The sequence below is a fragment of the Dendronephthya gigantea genome, unplaced genomic scaffold (genome assembly GCF_004324835.1).
Source record: "Dendronephthya gigantea isolate DGI-Jeju-01 unplaced genomic scaffold, DenGig_1.0 000053F, whole genome shotgun sequence".
NCBI classification, from domain to species: domain Eukaryota; kingdom Metazoa; phylum Cnidaria; class Anthozoa; order Malacalcyonacea; family Nephtheidae; genus Dendronephthya; species Dendronephthya gigantea.
The window spans coordinates 84,311-102,208 of NW_021163063.1; the positions used below are offsets into that span (position 1 = coordinate 84,311).

At 38.8% G+C, this 17,898-nt stretch overlaps 1 protein-coding gene across 7 annotated transcripts; it reads left to right on the forward strand.

The window, feature by feature from the left end:
• Nucleotides 1–52: 52 nt before the first annotated feature.
• On the forward strand, nucleotides 53–13,479 carry LOC114529153. 7 transcript variants are annotated; one of them, XM_028550907.1, is made up of 26 exons: nucleotides 53–188; nucleotides 257–327; nucleotides 518–580; nucleotides 673–735; nucleotides 831–893; nucleotides 982–1,029; nucleotides 1,139–1,201; nucleotides 1,341–1,418; nucleotides 1,526–1,594; nucleotides 1,707–1,775; nucleotides 1,891–1,959; nucleotides 2,066–2,134; nucleotides 2,248–2,316; nucleotides 2,422–2,490; nucleotides 2,598–2,666; nucleotides 2,773–2,841; nucleotides 3,112–3,177; nucleotides 3,707–5,425; nucleotides 5,873–6,320; nucleotides 7,170–7,390; nucleotides 7,717–8,850; nucleotides 9,326–9,505; nucleotides 10,660–10,750; nucleotides 11,130–11,298; nucleotides 11,969–12,046; nucleotides 13,064–13,479. In XM_028550907.1, exons 1-25 carry the CDS (start codon nucleotides 127–129, stop codon nucleotides 12,035–12,037), a joined length of 5,160 nt encoding a protein of 1,719 aa, XP_028406708.1. In that variant the 5' UTR covers nucleotides 53–126; the 3' UTR covers nucleotides 12,038–12,046; nucleotides 13,064–13,479. The 7 variants fall into 7 exon arrangements, with proteins under 7 accessions (XP_028406708.1, XP_028406711.1, XP_028406710.1 ...); XM_028550910.1 differs by lacking the exon at nucleotides 1,891–1,959; XM_028550909.1 differs by lacking the exon at nucleotides 2,248–2,316 and having other exon boundaries at nucleotides 54–188.
• The last annotated feature ends 4,419 nt before the right edge of the window (nucleotides 13,480–17,898 follow it).

Here is a 17,898-nt window from a genome sequence, read left to right on the forward strand (position 1 = left end):
TTCATTACAGGTTTTGCTTTTTGGTCACAAGTAAAATTACAGGTAGCCACGTATAAAGCAAAGTGAAAAGTTCTTTAGAACTTCAGTTCATCAAGGAACCTTGAAGGAACAAATCGCTTCTACAAAATGTCGAAGCGAGCTATGACCCTTGTGGTCATCTTCGCCGTTTTGGCGTTGGGAATTCAATGGTAAGAACTAAATTAATTTGTTTTGGTACGAATACGTTTATTGATTTAGCCATTCTTCATTTTTCAAGGATGGAAGCGAAAGAACAGCGAAGAAATTACCTAAAAAAGATGGCTTCGTTCACCCTGAACAAACCTACGGGTAAGTCCGCGGTTATTTGAGGTTAAACTGCCTATTTTTACTTGACTTTTAATCTCTAAAAATCTCGAGGAAAATTGCTCTAGGAAAATTGCCAAATTTTTCAAACTCTATGCAATAAAACAAATCCCTTTGAAAGTGGACTGGCAGCCTATTCAACCTAACTTATCTAACTTATCTTAAATTTTTTAAGGAAATTTTAAAAAGGATTTTAAACGTTCGTTAGACTCAGATGCAGAGGAGAACGAAAATAATGGTATCAACATAAAATTTTGCGAATCTGTCTTTTTTTACATTAAACGTAACAAGGTATATTAGATTAACACAAGTTCTTTCACGTTAAATTAGAAGATGTTTCGAAAGAGGACTCTTCAGACGGGGAAAGCGAACATAAAGAGAACGATCCTACTGGTAAGTGGACGACGGTCATGTTTAAGGTATTCTTATTCTTATAAAACAAACCCAGAGACAAACGAACTTGTTACTTGTGTTGCTTTAAATATTAGAAGACGACTCAAAGAAAGACGATTCCTCAAACTCGTTGGCACAGGATGATAAAGACGCTGGTGGTAAGTGTCCGGCTAGGTTAAACCAACTTGAACACTTACAGAGATCTAATGAATACCTCGTGAAAATTGTATCCACTTTAAATATTAGAGGGCGATTCAAAAAATGAATCTGAAAAGGAAGAGGATGAAGCTGCTGGTAAGTGACCAGCCCGTTGCATCAACTTAAACTCAAACTTAAGTCTCAATGCAACTGTAAATGTAACGAAGTATTAGGCTAACGCAAGTGATGTCACTTTAAATGATAGAAGGAGATTCTGAAGAGGAATCAGAAGATTCCCCGAACCCGGAAACAGAAGAGGAAACTACTCGTAAGTGGCCAGCCTGTTAAATCAACTTCAACTCAAACTTAAGTCTCAATGCAACTCTAAATATAGCGAAGAATTTAGGCTAACGTAAGTATATCTAAGATTATTAGACTAACGCAAGTGGTATAACCTCAAATTATAGAAGACGATTCAGAAGAGGAATCAGAAGATTCTCCGAACTCAGAAACCGAAGAAGACGAAGAAGACGAAGAACCTACTGGTAAGTGACCAGCCTTGTTGAATTAACTAGAACAAATTCTAAAAGTTACAAAGTAAGTATAAATATATCTAAGAATGTTAGACAAGCGATATAAATTTAAATTATAGAAGACGACTCAGAAGAGGATTCAGAAGATTCTCCGAGCTCAGAAACCGAAGAAGACGAAGAACCTACTGGTAGGTGACCAGCCTGGTTGAATTAACTAGAACTCAAACTTAAGTCACAAAGTAACTATAAATATATCTAAGAATGTTCGTCTAACGCAAGTGGTATAAATTCAAATTATAGAAGACGACTCAGAAGAGGAATCAGAAGATTCTTCGAACTCAGAAACCGAAGAAGACGAAGAACCTACTGGTAAGTGACCAGTCTGGTTGAATTAACTTGAACTAATAATACATAAGTTTTAAAGTAAATATAAATATATCTAAGAATATTAGACTAACGCAAGTGGTATAACTTCAAATCATAGAAGACGATTCAGAACAGGAATCAGAAGATTCTCCGGGCTCAGAAACCGAAGAAGCGGAAGAACCTACTGGTAAGTGACCAGCCTGGATAATAAACTAGAAAAAATTCTAAAAGTTACAAAGTAACTATAAATATATCTAAGAATTTTAGACAAGCGGTATAAATTCAAATTATAGAAGACGACACAGAAGAGGATTCAGAAGATTCTCCGAGCTCAGAAACCGAAGAAGACGAAGAACCTACTGGTAAGTGACCAGCCTGGTTGAATTAACTTGAACAAATTCTAAATGTAACAAGGTAACTATAAATATATCTAAGAATATTGGCCTAACGCAAGTGGTGTAAATTCAAATTATAGAAGACGATTCAGAAGAAGAATCAGAAGATTCTCCTAGCTCAGAAACCGAAGAAGACGAAGAACCTACTGGTAAGTGGCCAGCCTGGATAATTAACTAGAACAAATTCTAAAAGCTACAAAGTAACTGTAAATATATCTAAGAATTTTAGACAAGCGTTATAAATTTAATTTTAGAAGACGATTCAGAAGAGGATTCGGAAGATTCTCCGAGCTCCGAAATCGAAGAAGACGAAGAACCTACTGGTAAGTGACCACCCTGGTTTAATTAACTTGAACAAATTCTAAATGTTACAAAGTAACTATAAATATATCTAAGAATGTTAGACAAGCGGTATAAATTTAAATTATAGAAGACGACTCAGAAGAGGAATCAGAAGATTCTCCGGAGTCAGAAACCGAAGAAGACGAACAACCTACTGGTAAGCGACCAGCCTGGTTGAATTAATTTGAACAAATTCTAAAAGCTACAAAATAACTATAAATATATATAAGAATGTTAGACAAGCGGTGTAAATTTAATTGTAGAAGACGATTCAGAAGAGGAATCAGAAGATTCTCCGAGCTCAGAAACCGAAGAAGACGAAGAACCTACTGGTAAGTGCATGACCAGCCTGGTTGAAGTAAATAGAACTAAAACTAAAAGTTACAAACTAACTATAAATAATTCTAAGAATGTTAGGCTAACGCAAGTGGTATAACTTCGAATTATAGAAGATAATGCTAGGCAACAAGAAACCACGTGATTAAGTTTGACCAATCGCGTGAGTAGATTTAGAAAAATGCGCGAAGATTGTATGTTAAGTAACTATAAATATATAGTCCGGAATGTGACACTAATTCTTGTTGTATCACTTTAAATTTTAGATGGGAATTCTAAAGAGGAATCAGAAGATTCTCCGAGCTCAGAAAGCGACAAAGACGAATCTACCGGTAAGTGTCCTAGCTTATTAAATCAATTTCCATCCGAGGTGATCTAAAAAAAATTACAAATGTGATTGGAAAGCATTTTTCATTTGACTCCGGAATCTGAAGAAGAAGACGAAACTATTGGTACGTAGCGGTCCAACTTGAAACGACTCACAATTTTAGACAAACTGGAAGCAATCACTGCTTCCCAAACAGCCGAAGCCAAGTCGAAGGCAGGGTCGTTAAAAAAGGTGTGATCGAAGAGAACCAACCTCCCATAGGGAAGACCCTGTAGATTAATAATTATTCACTTTGTTTAACTCATGTAACGCAATTAATCTGCAGTCTCCAGCCATTGTTTATGATCATTAATAGAAATAGATCATTTCTTCCGATAGACTAGCGATGATCACCGTCAATAGCTTTCACCGATATCGCCTTTTTGAAAATCAGGAATATTTAGACATGAAAGACTACAGTTCCTAATACGCTTTTGCATCAATCAAGTTTATATTCATGCCCTCTCTCTCTCTCTCTCTCTTTCGCTTTACAGTGAAACCCGAGAAGGTCCGGACAAAAAAGCTGTTTGGCTTGGTAAGAAAAGTGTTACACCATTTTAAGAGAAAGTTGTTTCGGCGCCGAAGAAAAAGACATCATCACCGAAGAAAAAGGCATCATCACCGAAGAAAGCATCTCCACAGACTCAGGAAACTCCAAAGACTCAGGAAACTCCAACGACTCAGGAAACTCCAAAGACTCAGGAAACTCCAACGACTCAGGAAACTCCAAAGACTCAGGAAACTCCAAAGACTCAGGAAACTCCAAAGACTCAGGAAACTCCAAAGACTCAGGAAACTCCAACGACTCAGGAAACTCCAAAGACTCAGGGAACTCCACAGGCTCAGGAAACTCCAAAGACTCAGGAAACTCCACAGACTCAGGAAACTCCAACGAGTCAGAAAACTCCAAAGACTCAGGAAACTCCAAATACTCAGGAAACTTCCAAGACTCGGCAAACTCCGAATCAGGCGACTGAGGAAACTCATAGCGATCTCATGGCACAGGAGGCGCAAGTTTCTCAAGCAGTTGTGGAGACTCAAACGACTCAGCGCACCCAGTCGGCACAAGGCGTTCAAGGGACTCTGGATCACGTTAAACAGGCGCCGTAGGATTTCCAATCTGATCTTGGCACGCAGGTTGGCACATCGACGCAGGCTGCGTAAGAAATTAAGGCGGCTCAAGAAACGTGGACAGCTGACTACACTCAAGCGGATCAACATACATAGGCAGGTCAGGAGAATCTTCTGGTTAGTGAGACGCACGCGGCGCCATATACGCATGCTGTTCTGGAAACTCAGGCTGGTCAAAAGACTCAGAAATGGCAGGAAAGTCAACATCCAGAGACTCATCCACCTTTGGAGACTCCGACGACTCAGGCGACTCGGGCGGCTCAGGAGACCCAGGCGACTCGGAATGGGCAAGAAAGTCAACCTCAAGAGACTCAGGCCCCTTAGGAGACTCCAACGACTCAGGCAACTCAGGCGACTCAGGCGACTCAGGAGACTCAGAAAGGGCAAGAAAGTCAACATCAGGAGACTCAGGCCCCTTAGGAGACTCGGACGACTCGGACGACTCCGACGACTGAGGCGGCTCCGGCTTCTCCGGCGGCTTAGAATAAGCAGCCGGCTCAGACGACTCAGGCGGCTCAGGAGACTCAGATTGATAAATAGAAGACTCTGGCGAAGAAGACCATTCCGTCGAGGATTCCACACAATTATTCTCACAGAGAACGTTAGACCTCGACGGATTATTGGACGGATACGAGTTCATCGACGATGTCGTACCACGTTCCATGTGGAAAGATGTGGTCAGCGTGTCAGAATTGGTCATCGTAGCGGTGCATTGTGGTTTAGAGGATCACTTCGAAACATACCAAAGAGCAAGAATGGAATCAGAATACTGTTCTTCCGTGTGTTTATCAACCGAAAATGTGTGTTTCGCCGAAGACGCCGTCTTGGAACCAGAGTTATAAAACTGATTATTCTTCCAAGGGGCTTTGGTGATTCGGATTTGTCGAAGTTTAAACCTTCACGTGTTCATCCAAGTAAAATGCCAAAAAATCTCAAGCATACTCCGTCAAATTTGCACAGAGCGTTTAGACACGAGTCCCGAAAAATGGAACCTATGATGTTCAGTGAAATGATGGCAGCCATACGGGTTGACAGAGGAATAGAGTCCGGGATAAACGGAGTATTGAAGAGGGTCGTTCGCAGTAAGTTTATTTTTAACACAATATGTTTTATACGTCTGCATGGTATAGTTCCAGCCCTTCTTCGCGCGGTCTTAGTAGGTAAGTTAGCTGAAATTTACTGAAATAATCATTTCCATTAATTTAAATTCGAAATTTGCTATGTTTTGACTTCGAAGTCGTTGAAAATATCACGGTAGAACAGAACTACTAAGCCTGGCATATAGAGAAGGGAGCCCGGGGTGTTTTGGGGGGGTAACCCTCCTAGACACTCAACTCGAGGCAGGGCTGTATATTCATTTACATTCCTCTTATCTACACTGATTTCTTTCGATAGCGATTTTTGCTTCCAGCGACCGCCGTGTAAGTGAGGGAATAGAGAACTCGTAAAAACTAAAAAACTCGACAAAGCTTACCAACGGCAAAAAACAGCGTATAACCTAATTTAAGTAAATCGTCGTCTTCTTGCAGATCTAAATGGTGTTGCTCTCCGCTGGTCTCTAAATACCCTGTTTTCAAGCAAAGCGTTACAGCACTTGGCAAGAAAATCTAAATGCAAACCGCGCAATGATGTAACTTGTTCATCGGAGAGGGATTATCGGACAATTGATGGCACCTGTAACAACATTATAAATCCTCTCTTTGGTTCCGCCCCCCGTGCCCTAAACCGTTTGGTTCCTGCAAGATATTTTGACTTTGACAATCTCAACGATCCCATCGGGTTCCCAGGTCAAATTTTCGTCCCAAATATCCCTGCGACGTTTAGGGCGACTGAAGGTTTTATCCGTCGACAACGCCGGCCGTCGAGAAGAAGATTAACTAATTCTCACTTACTTATGCAATTTGGGCAGTTCCTGGATCATGACGTTGGCATTTCACTGGAGAGCGAGGATTCTAACAGATGTGAGCACATAAACAGGTACGTTGGTCCCCGAACGTTATCTGTAAAGCCGTTTTGTGATGTGTCCCACAACAAGGTCTATAAAATAGAACCGAAAACGAGGATATTGGTTTGATATTCTTGTTCTTCTTGGCTTTCTATTGTTGTCACGCACACCTTTGTTGCGGTAGTTTCTGTCTTAGTTGCCGTGCTTTCTTGAACAAATCTCACATTTGTTGCTATAATTGTTGTTTTCATTGCGTCTCTTTTGTAACAAATGTCAGAGTAACAGTTCGTTATTGTTTCTGCTTTCTACGTTTTGTTGCGGTTCAATTGCTTTGGTATTTGCCATTTTTTGCACCTCTTGTTGATTTTATTTATTTGTATTGTTCTATTCTATTTTTTTTCAATGTTATTGTCGTTTTTATGTATTGCTGTTGCAGTTATAACTCCTTTTGTTTTTTTATCACTTTTGCTACTTGTTGTTCTTGTTGCCGTTCCCTTTTATAGCTGGCTTATGTTTAGGGACTGGTCTATGAAGCCCGTTTAGCTTAAACGGTGGAAAAGTTCAATCTAGAAAGCAATTCCGTCGTTTTATTCAACAAGCAAACTAAACGTTTTTTACCTTAATACAAACGTTCTGCTTCAGTGCGTAATATTCAAATTGACTCATTCCAGAGAGATGTGAGAGTGTTATTTAATTTTAACGTATCCACCGTTTAAACTAAGCGGGCTTAATACAACCGGCCCCAGTATTGCTATCATACAATTTTGCTTATTGGAGACTCTACACAACAATTTCTCTGTGGCCAGTTATTGGGATAGATAAAAAATGAGGCTAACAATGAAACAAAACCTGAATCCAAGACTTTACCTAAAATTTTACAGGGACAAAACAACACCCGCTGACTTTGCAGTGCCATGTTACACCATTCAAAGATTCGGTCGATTGAGAGCGCTTCCTTTTAGAAGATCAGCAAGTGAATGTCAGATACGAAATGGTCGTTATACCAGACGAGAACAGCTGAATAGTATTACGTCATTTGTTGACGCCTCACAAGTCTATGGTTCTACAGATGAAATCGCAAAACTGTTAAGGGATAAAAAAAGTTAGTACTATCTTCTAATACTCTGGCGAAGCAGGACTTTTTGGCGAACAGCAGCCAGCTGTGACATTATGTTATAAATTTGACTGAACAAATGTGGATTTTTCACATTCATTTTATCGAAATCACAAATATTTCTTTTTTCGCTTTTATTATATTTTAATTTCCAGATATTTCACTGTGAAAGTGTATGTGTGCATGAGTGGTGCTCAAAGTTTGAGAATACGTTTAAAAACCTTTCTTCGATAATTGGCACAACAGTATGCAAATCATCTTAAAATTTAGAATCGCAGGAAATTAAAACTTCAATAAAAATTTTTCTTCTTCAGGTGGCAAAGGATTGTTGGCTATAACGCCTACAAAAAATGGCCCATTGTTACCAATTGATAAATCTGGAGAACTGGAATTTCCTCTCGAGTTATGTAGAAATGAGGCTTTAGGAAATAAATGTTTCCTTTCTGGTGATGTTCGGACGAATGAACAGCCAGGACTAGCCTCCATGCACACTTTGTTCGTTCGTGAACACAACAGAATTGCCCGAGAGTTAAGCAAAATCAATCCCAGCTGGAACGACGAAGTGCTTTACCAAGAGGCGAGAAAAATCGTTGGCGCTGTGTGGCAAAAAATCGCATACGTGGACTTCCTTCCAATAATCATTGGAAACACGCTTCCAGTCTACCCAGGCTATGATCCCAACGTCAATGCTGACCTTACAAACGCATTCTCCACCGCAGCTTTTAGATTCGGACACACTTTAATCAGACCAGCATTTGATGTCCTCGATGCAAATTTCAATCCCATCAGGAGCCCTTTGCCATTACGTGAAATGTTCTTCAACACAAGTTTCATAGGAGCTCGAGGTATAGAACCAATACTTCTTGGTTTACTGGGTAATTCATCAGAAAGATTTGATCGAAAACTTGCTAATGATCTCCTGGATCACCTGTTCCAAAGGCCAGGTAGCTCTGAAGCCGGTCTAAATCTTGCTGCATTGAACGTTCAACGCGGTAGAGATCATGGCTTACCTGGGTACAACGCATATCGACGTTTCTGCGGATTGCGAAATGCAAGAAGTTTCTTCGCTACAAGAAGAGAAATCAGAAATGGATTTAACAGAATTCTCTTGCGAAGGCTTTACAAAAGGCCTTCAAACGCAGATTTGTGGATTGCTGGATTAGCGGAAGCCCCGGCTAACGGTGGAATCGTTGGAGCGACCTTTGGCTGTATCATCCGAGAGCAGTTCAGACGATTAAGAGATGGGGACAGTTTCTTCTACAGAAGACCCGGTGTATTCACTGCCAAGCAGTTGTTCGAGATTGAAAAAGCAACGATGTCGAGAATCTATTGCGATAATTTGAATAAAATCGTTTCTGTTCAAAGAAATGCATTCTTGGCTGGTGGAGGAAACGTTCGTCGTGTTGTATGTAACAGCATTCCTGGAATGGATTTCGAAGCTTGGAAAGGTATGCAAGCACTATTATGAAGCCGGGTTTCCATAGACACCTCCCCCCCCCCCACATGCGAAATTAGAATTGAGTGATACTGATGTGTTTATTAGTTTTGTTGTACACACTACGTAAAGATCTCTTTAAAATCTGGTAGCAAGTCCGAAAACAAGCAAGTATAGAACAACTTGTAAACAAGTCGTACGTAACAGGCATTTTGAATCGTTAGAATTAATTTTTACATGGCTCTTGCGACAAGTCTAGCTCATAAATGTGGCAATGTTATTACAATCTTCTCTTGTTAAGATTTTAGCAATATTAACATGCCATAGCTTTATGATGTGTGTCAGAACAATATTGTAACTTGTAACAAGTCTGAGGATTGATGTCATCCAACTAACCTGTCATCAAAGCATTGCTCCTCGAAGTATAGTAGCTTATTGTAGAAATGATATTTCTATCTACATTTTTTTATATTTTCGCATTATTACAGTAAACATCATTCCTAAACCTCCACCTGGCTTTGGCAATCGTCTGGGCATTTATATCAGAAGTGAAGGTGCCAGAGACCAAGGAAGACACGGGCATGGTCGTGCAATTATATCTGTGAACAACAAAGATCATTCAAAACACAAACGTGGTTATAATATTGTTGTTGTCCACGCAAGAAAAGGTATATTATTAACATTGTTAACTCGAATTGCGCAATGCGCAAGCGAGTTCTTAAAATGGGAAGCGTTCTTAATATTTTTATGGACGAGAATTTCGCGACCCGCAAGGTGCGATAAGGTGGGCTGACCTGCAAGCCACGAGCTACGCAGGCGTGGTTGCTAGGCAAGGTTGCACTGCTGAGTGCATTCGTTCATGACGTTCATCGTTTTCTTGTGGACAAAAGACGATAAAAATTCAAGATATTTCGAAATGTGGCTTCCAAGTGCCATATTTATCTTAACGCTCACCTTACATACAACTGCACACGCCGAGCACAGTAGCCTACACTAAAAGATGCCGAGCGTTTTCGAAACGGGGTGTTCTGTTGCTCTCATGCTCTTCACCTTCATGTTGAACCAAAGTTGCTTCATATCGCTATGAATTCCCTGATCAAACTGAATACAATCTCAAATCAATCTCACGAGTTCTCACTAGTTCTCACGAGTTTTCACGCCCGTTCCGTTGCATAGCTGAACAACTATGGCAAGCCCAAACACACGCCTGAGTAAGCGTCTTTTTTGTCATAGCCCTAGCTCGACTCAAGCAATGCGAGTTTAATGCCTAGCGGGCATCTTGTTATTTTTATTTTTATTGCTGTTGTCATGAACATCACTATCGATTTACTAATAATCGTTGCTTGCGAAGACAATCTAAGTTCAAATACTGTATTCTGATTGGCTATATGTCTCACTGATCTATATATCGCATAACATTTTAATTTTTTCAAATCAATACGACTCCAAAATATACACGATTCTGATTTGCTAAATCTTCTGCCAACGATAGTTGAAGTTGACTGCCTTACACAAGCAGCTCTGGGGGCGGTTGTATGATAGTGGTTATTTCAATCGCTTCAAAATTGCCCGTTATTTGCTACAACTTTGATAAAATCTTAGTATTCCTAAATCGAAGGTCCTTTTTAATTTAATTGTTGCTTCCAAGCTGAAATGTTGTAGCTTTTCGAGCATTTTTAGAACGGTTGAAAAAATCGCTATCCGGCGGATAGCGCTATCCGGCTTTGATACAATCGGCCCCTGGAGGTATTAAAGATACCATGATTCTTTAGGCAACCATATTTAAAGTAAAATGTGCACAATTGATGTTTCCTTTACTTAGGAACGGTTGAATCGTCCGTGGCGTTTGATACCTTCGCTTCCAAGGAGGCGTGTCGTCGCATGGTGCACTTCCTTAGAAAGATACAGTCAGAGTAAGAATTTAAAAATATTTTTATCTCACCAATTGATAGATGTTTATTAGTTAAGGAGAAATAAAAGGCGCGTGTCACGTTAAACCGTTATCAAACTTTGTGCTTTACCTGCACTTTGTAACGTAAGTGTTGGAGTACACTCAGCAATGCGACTCTCATCAGAGAAGTAAGGAAGTAATGCTTAAACAGCCGCATACACTAACGGTTATATATCTTCAAAGTATTTTCGAACTTTCAACGCATTTCAAACAATAGACCATTGGATATTTATCAAGAAGAAGTCCCATTTTTCGTAGGAAAGAAACAACGTATGCCCCAGGCCCCCAAATGTCCAGGGTGAACTCTTCCAACTGATAAACGCATCTATTTCACTTTTTAGGAGGTTCGTGCTTGTTGCAGTTCAAAGCGAAGGGTCCAGGCGAATGTCGTGTAACGCCTACCGTGCTTTAGAGAGGCTTGGGGCGAGGATACCATTCATCCGCCGCCTTCATCACTCATTTGCACTTCTTGGCTGGTCTGGGCACGGAACTCACGATGCTGTTACTCAGGTAAACAATTAAATTTATACGAGTATATGTGTGGTGGCGTAGGAACCGGGGGGGGACGTGAGCCAAAATGTCCCCCCCCCGAAAGGGACAAAAGGTGCCATTTTCGTGATGAAAAATTTATTTTATGAAACGCAATATAGCTGTGAATAGTATTTTCAAGTCCACCTACACTTGCCCAAATCGTTTTGTAGAGAATTAATATAAACCACACTAGTGGTGTCCTTGCAACTTTGGCAATCAAACCGTCCCTATACATATTTTCAGGAGACTGGTGACCTCCCCCCACTCTCTGGATTCTTCCTACGCCCCTGTGTAGGTCTGGGTGTACCCAACGTAAAAGAATGTGGTAAAAAAGCGCTCTACAACGTAGTTTTTCACTTCGAAAATTATTTTAGTTCAAATTTTTTCCCATTTTTGTGCCTTTGAGTACAGTATTTTCGTTAAAATTACTTTATCGTCTGTCAGTTTGACAAAAACAACTGGCAGTTATTTTGAAAGGCCCGTTGAGGCGATTATCACGCCATAATCCGACGTCGCTCGACCAATCAGGAGCCAAATTTTCAATAATCACCCTGGTGATTATACCAGCTGAACATAATCTTTGAAAGTTGATTCCAGGCGGTTCAAACAACAACACATGGTTTATTTCGGATTTCTTTTGAATGTTTAGGCTCAACGCCGAGCCGGTGAGGGACCAAGTATTATTGCAAAGGTTGTGCCTTTTACCCAGCTAGCTTGATTGCAAAAGGTGAGTAATCTCTGAAAACAAACAAGAAATAATTGGTAAATATTTCTCTCGAATAAAAGAACATCTTTGATCAGTAAAATATGTTATTATATGATTTGGTGTTTGGCATATATTGATGCATATGATTAGGAGATGTGAAATATATTATTCACAAGCCCTTGAACTATTCAGGGACGGAGGTTCACGACAGAGTGTTTTCCTTTGCTGTTTTGTTCTTTTGTATTTATTTCTATGCATAATTGCACCAAACATTCGGTTTGTAAGTAAATTGGCCCGAAATCTTTAAACTGAAATCGCTTAGAAAGCAACAACAAAGATTACTTGCCTCAGACCTAATTTTAATGACCATATACAAAATCGAAGCGTAAAATGACTTTGAGGTATTGATATGAGTAAATAACATGATTCTGGTAGTCGTGTTATCATCCTAACAATAGCATGTGATTGTTTTGTTTCAAAAAGACTTTTTTCAATACCTCAAAGTCCATTTTACGCTTCGTTAAATCTCGGCAACCGGGTTCATGTGAATAACCCCTTAAGCCCTAATTCCACTAGCGACATTCTTCACGACATTTTTTTCGCTCGATTTTCTTTTCAATTGTGAGATGATGTTGCGGATTACGTAGGTCTATCCAAAAAGGGTATATCCAAAAAGGATTTTCTTTTCAATTGTGAGAATTCGACCGTGGCGGATTCCCTTCACCGGTCACAATTGAAAAGAAAATTGAGCGAAAAATTTCGTTCCGTCGAAAAATTCCGCCTAGTGGAAAACCGGCTTTAAGCCGGCTTTAAGCCGGTTTTCCACTAGCGATATTTTTCGCGCGAAGCGACTTTATTCTTTTGTATTTGAGCAATTTGTTCCAGATGGTTGCAGTTGAGAGCTCTGAAACAAAAGTAAAATGCCGCTTCGCGCGAAAATAACCCCTAGTGGAAAACCGTCTTTAGACAGTTTACCTGCCATCGTGCAGGAGAAATTAACGTTGTCTCATCCGTTTCTCTTCTATTTTTTGCTCTTAGGAAAGCGAAGAAATTCTGGGATGTCAAAATTATTAATGCTTAATTGTAGTGAGTAGATCCAGATTTATTTCTGAACTTTATGTTGTGTCATGATCGTTGAATGAAACATTTGTTATCAGGTTTAGTTGCTTCATCACTAACAAGATATCGAAATAATTATTTCCAAATGTTCACCTGAGTACTATTTTGATGAGGTTATTTGTCCTAAAACCCTTTTTCCCTAAAGCAATTGTTCCTGCAAACTAAAAATTTCAACACGCCATTAGCTTGTGGAAATGCCTTTTGGAACGTTACTAGTTTTCAAGGACCAATTTGAAAACCTGCATGATTTGAAAAAATAGGTTTCCATGATTTTACCGGCCTTTGATCATTTCTGCGTTTTTGATGCTCATTACCAACCACAGCTGTAACAATTACACCAACAGTGGCGTAGCCAGCCTCACGATTTTGTCCCGCTATGTAAATTTCGAGTTATTATCATGATTCATTTCTTAAGAAATTCATTGTTTTCACAGCCAATGAACACCAAAATATTAGCATAGCGGGACAAATCGACAGGCTGGCTACGCTACCGTACACCAAGTGTAACAATTTCATTTAACTGGTGCACTGACAGCCATACCATCTGCACAATTTGCTCAATAGCTGTTTTTCGACAACCAATCAGAGATACGTTTGCTAAAAACTGGTGTTACTTTTTCATCACGTACTTCACGTACTGCTAATGCTAGAATGAACTACACTGTATCTAAGGGGCTGTTTACATGAGCCCGGTTACCCGAGATTCAACGAAGCGTAAGATGATTTTGAGGTATTGAAATGAGCAGATAACATGATCCTGGCAGTCGTATAATCACCACAACAATAGCGTGTGCTTGTTTGGTGTCATAAAGACTTATTTCAATACCTCAAAGTCCTCTCACGCTTCGTTGAATCTCGGGTAACCGGGCTCATGTAAACAGCCCCTAATAGGCCAATCAGAGTCAAGATACAATTCATTCTATATTAACATACATCTCCTATCTTGCTCTCCAAACAATATTCTGGAAACATTTATTTTGTGGCTGAGATTTTTCTTCAGTTGGCCCCAGTGAACTCTAATAAGACTGGAACGATAACTGAACAATAAAGACTAGTCATTGGATAAAGCCGATTTGAATATAATTTGCTGATTAAGGCGGCAGCCGCGCGAGCAAATCAAGCCTTCAAAAGAACTGGGGAGAGTGAGAATTCCGTAAAAATCGTATTTTTTGGCAAAAAATTGCCAGAAAAGTGCAATTTTTATTTGACCACTTCAACTTTAAACAACGAATTTACCCTTTTTGGATAGACCTAAGTAATCCGCATCATCTTAGTGTAAAAATCGGCGAGGTACCAGCTTTGTACTTGAAATATTTAAAGAATTTGAGCGGGCCGAAAAAAAACTTCGCCTTCAACTCGCAAAAAAATAGGTTTGCACCTTTTCACGTTCATAAAACTTGTTTTTTAGTAAAATCTAAGTGTCAATGCTTGTTTTAAGCTTTTATTCATGATCAAATGAGATGGATTTGTGTGTAAAAACCAGCGTTGTTTTGGTGGTGTAATTTCAACTTTTGGCCTTCATGGCGGCCATCAGTGCTGGCTTCAAAGATGGCGGCCAAGTTATCGTTCCAGTCTTTTTAGAGTTCACTGGTTGGCACAAATTGCAGAATTTGTGTAAACGGGTTTTCTCCACCATTGTAACTGCAAGAAAATTCCTGCCACAAGTAAATCTGACAAACTAATCTAATGATCAAAATCATGATATTACTCCGGCGTCAGCGACGGAGTCGCCTTGGTTTGGTTTTGTTTTTATTTTTTTTCCTCGTCGCAGGTGTGTTTTGGCGCGAAATATACTAGTATTTGAAATGTGTATGTGACCGTATTTATCTACGTCACAGTTTTGTCTCCCAAGAGTTGTGGTGCACAGCTTTGGCTAATTTTCCGATGCGTGATTCGATTTCGCTCGCATGATACGGCAATTCCTCCAAGAGGAACAAATAAACCGCGCTTTTGATGCTGTTCGATTAAGTTTAGATTGAATTGGGGTAAGAATATATTTAATACATGTAGATTATTATCTTATTTTAATAATATCGCTGCTATTTCACCGTTTAACAAGATGTGGTCGTGTATGGGCGCGTTGACACATCAAAGTTTGCACAGGATTCAAAATTTAATATAACTATATAAGCGCGAATTCCAAAGGCAAAGTGTAAGGCAAAGTGAACGTATCATGCGGTTTATTTACATTTTTGAACATTCAATTGAACTTCTATACTTTTTAAAGTACGATGTGCTTCTGAATTTCGCGATCGAACAACATTTAGGTTCGCATACTCATTTAGTATGGCCGGACTGTATGTTGTCGTTGAGAAGCTTTATATTGAAGACTGGCACGTGCGCGGCTCGCCGGAGTTAACGCCAGAACAGGCGTCTTGTTTTTTTATAAATCAACAGCGGGCGGAATTCTAGCCTTTCCTGCAATCTGATTGGCTGCAGCAGCGGGCGAAATTTCACGGTATCTGACCACGGTCCGGAATCCTGTGTTTTATGCTCGAGCGAAAGCGTACTTGTTTTGCTTTTCAAAAGATTTATTCGCAAACTTGAAATATTTGCACCAAATGATTATAACGATAAATTGAAGTGAATTTTACTAAATTAAACGAACGAGGTTTTGATTATTTATTATGTTTTTGTCGCCATTGCTGAGTTTGACTACACAATTATATATGATATGACCGAACGCCGCTTTTTGTAAAAGAAATAAATACGTTATTTACCGTTTTGGTCGGTCAGGACAGAAAAATATTTCCCTTCGGTCTCAAAAACATTCCTCGCCCTGCGGCTTTGGGTCATTTTTGATACGTCGGGAAAATGTTTTTCTATCCGGACATCACAGCCGGTAAATAACATATATTGGATTTTGGAAGAAAAGGATTGTACTCGCGGTCTATTCATTCTGGATTCTATAAATGGTTTAGCAGTTTATAGTACAATGTTTTTGATGTTAAAAATCGTTAAAAATAATGTCTGTTGCTTATAATTTTTACAAAAAGAATGAAGTTCCTATATCCTAAATCAAAAAGTCGGGAAGCTAGACCACAGGTATTTAGTTCCTACTTAGTTATTTATGAAAATAAAACAGCAAAAATGATATGTTTGTGTCATAAAGCCTCTCGACGAAACTGAGTTATCATGTGCCTGGTGTTATTTGTCCCTATTCTTCTAACTAATAGTATAAAGGGTGAAAAATTTAAATTCTAATTTGCAGTTGAGAAGAAATAAACGTATTTTCACATAAATATGATAAAATTACTTGATATTTTCGAATGTCGAAGTCATATGCAATGAAAGAAATGATAATTCAGGTTTGTCGAAGATCTGGCTTCTGATTGGTTGATTTTTATACCCAGATCAGCTGGATAACAACATGCATATTTTTCTAAATGTGACAGTTGAGCTTAGCAACGACTTATGACTAGGTATTTAGTTCTGCCAGGGTGATAAATGTTTTCACCTAATTACATATTTTATCCCACAATATGTCATACATGAAAGTGAAAAACGATTAATGATTGCGAATGGCCGAAAATTAATATCTGAAATAATATTCTTAACATAAAAATTAAAATAAGATCTAATTTCAATATCGCTTCCAACAAAGTGATGATTTAAACCATTTCTGGTTGACTTAATTATTTTAACAAATTACTTTCGTTGGCAGGCTTCATGCAGGTATTGACGGGTCTTGACGGGTCTTGACGGGTATGTCTAAACAATTGTCCCGAAATTTATTCAAGCATAGAACGAAGAGAAATATACTTCAGAACTTTTCGTTGTTTTCGCGGAAAACCAAGACATGTATTTCTCCACTGATATCGCCATCTCATTTGAAGTCAGTCACATTATATCTGTACTATTTGAAAGTGTATTCGGTGGGATAGCTGAATCCCTCGATAATTCTGGAGCCCATATTCACACACTCATGTTAACAATTAAGCTGTTAAAGATAATCAATTTCAAAAGAAATTGATAATTCAGAACATCACTACCATATTTTTGTGTGAATAACGATGCTCAGTTTATATTTGTTCGGGGTAATTAAACTACGTTGAATGAACTCTTCATCTGGCCTGTGAACTGGTTCTGTTTATAACGATGCAGGGAACGCTATAGTTAAAAAAGTTCTTAAATATCCGACGTTTTCGATCATTCTTGACACAAATATGGCGAGGATATGACACAAATATGGCGAGGATATGAAATTTTCTATACCTAGTAACTAATTGTCTATAGTAAAGGTCGGAAACAGCTCAACAGTAATAAGTATATTATTCCGTATAGTACTAGTATTGTAGCTTTAATTGGATGTAATTATAGCTTCAACTGAAAAACCTCTTTGAGGAGAGTTCAATATTTTTTTTAAATGGCGACTGCCTGGTGATTTTGTTTTACAATTTGAAAATTGTGAGCTCTGTGCCTTTTTGTAATTTTAAAACATTTGTTTGAAAATCCTTAAACGAGATTGCAAATGTCTTCATAGCTTGAAAACCAGCATGGCCTTGACTTCAATTATTAATAACAGATGTGTAATCTTGTGTTAGTTTCCATCAGCGATAGAAGATTACAAGCACCTGTAAAAACTTTAGTGTGGCCAGCAAACAATAATAAATTATCATTTTCACAAGAAAGCAAATTTCTGGCATCCTTATCATGTAGGGAAGACTGCCAAGTAATTTCGGACATAGTGCTATTTCATATTTTCCAAAAAATAATTTTAACAATTCTAATTCTCAATTACATAATTTAATTTA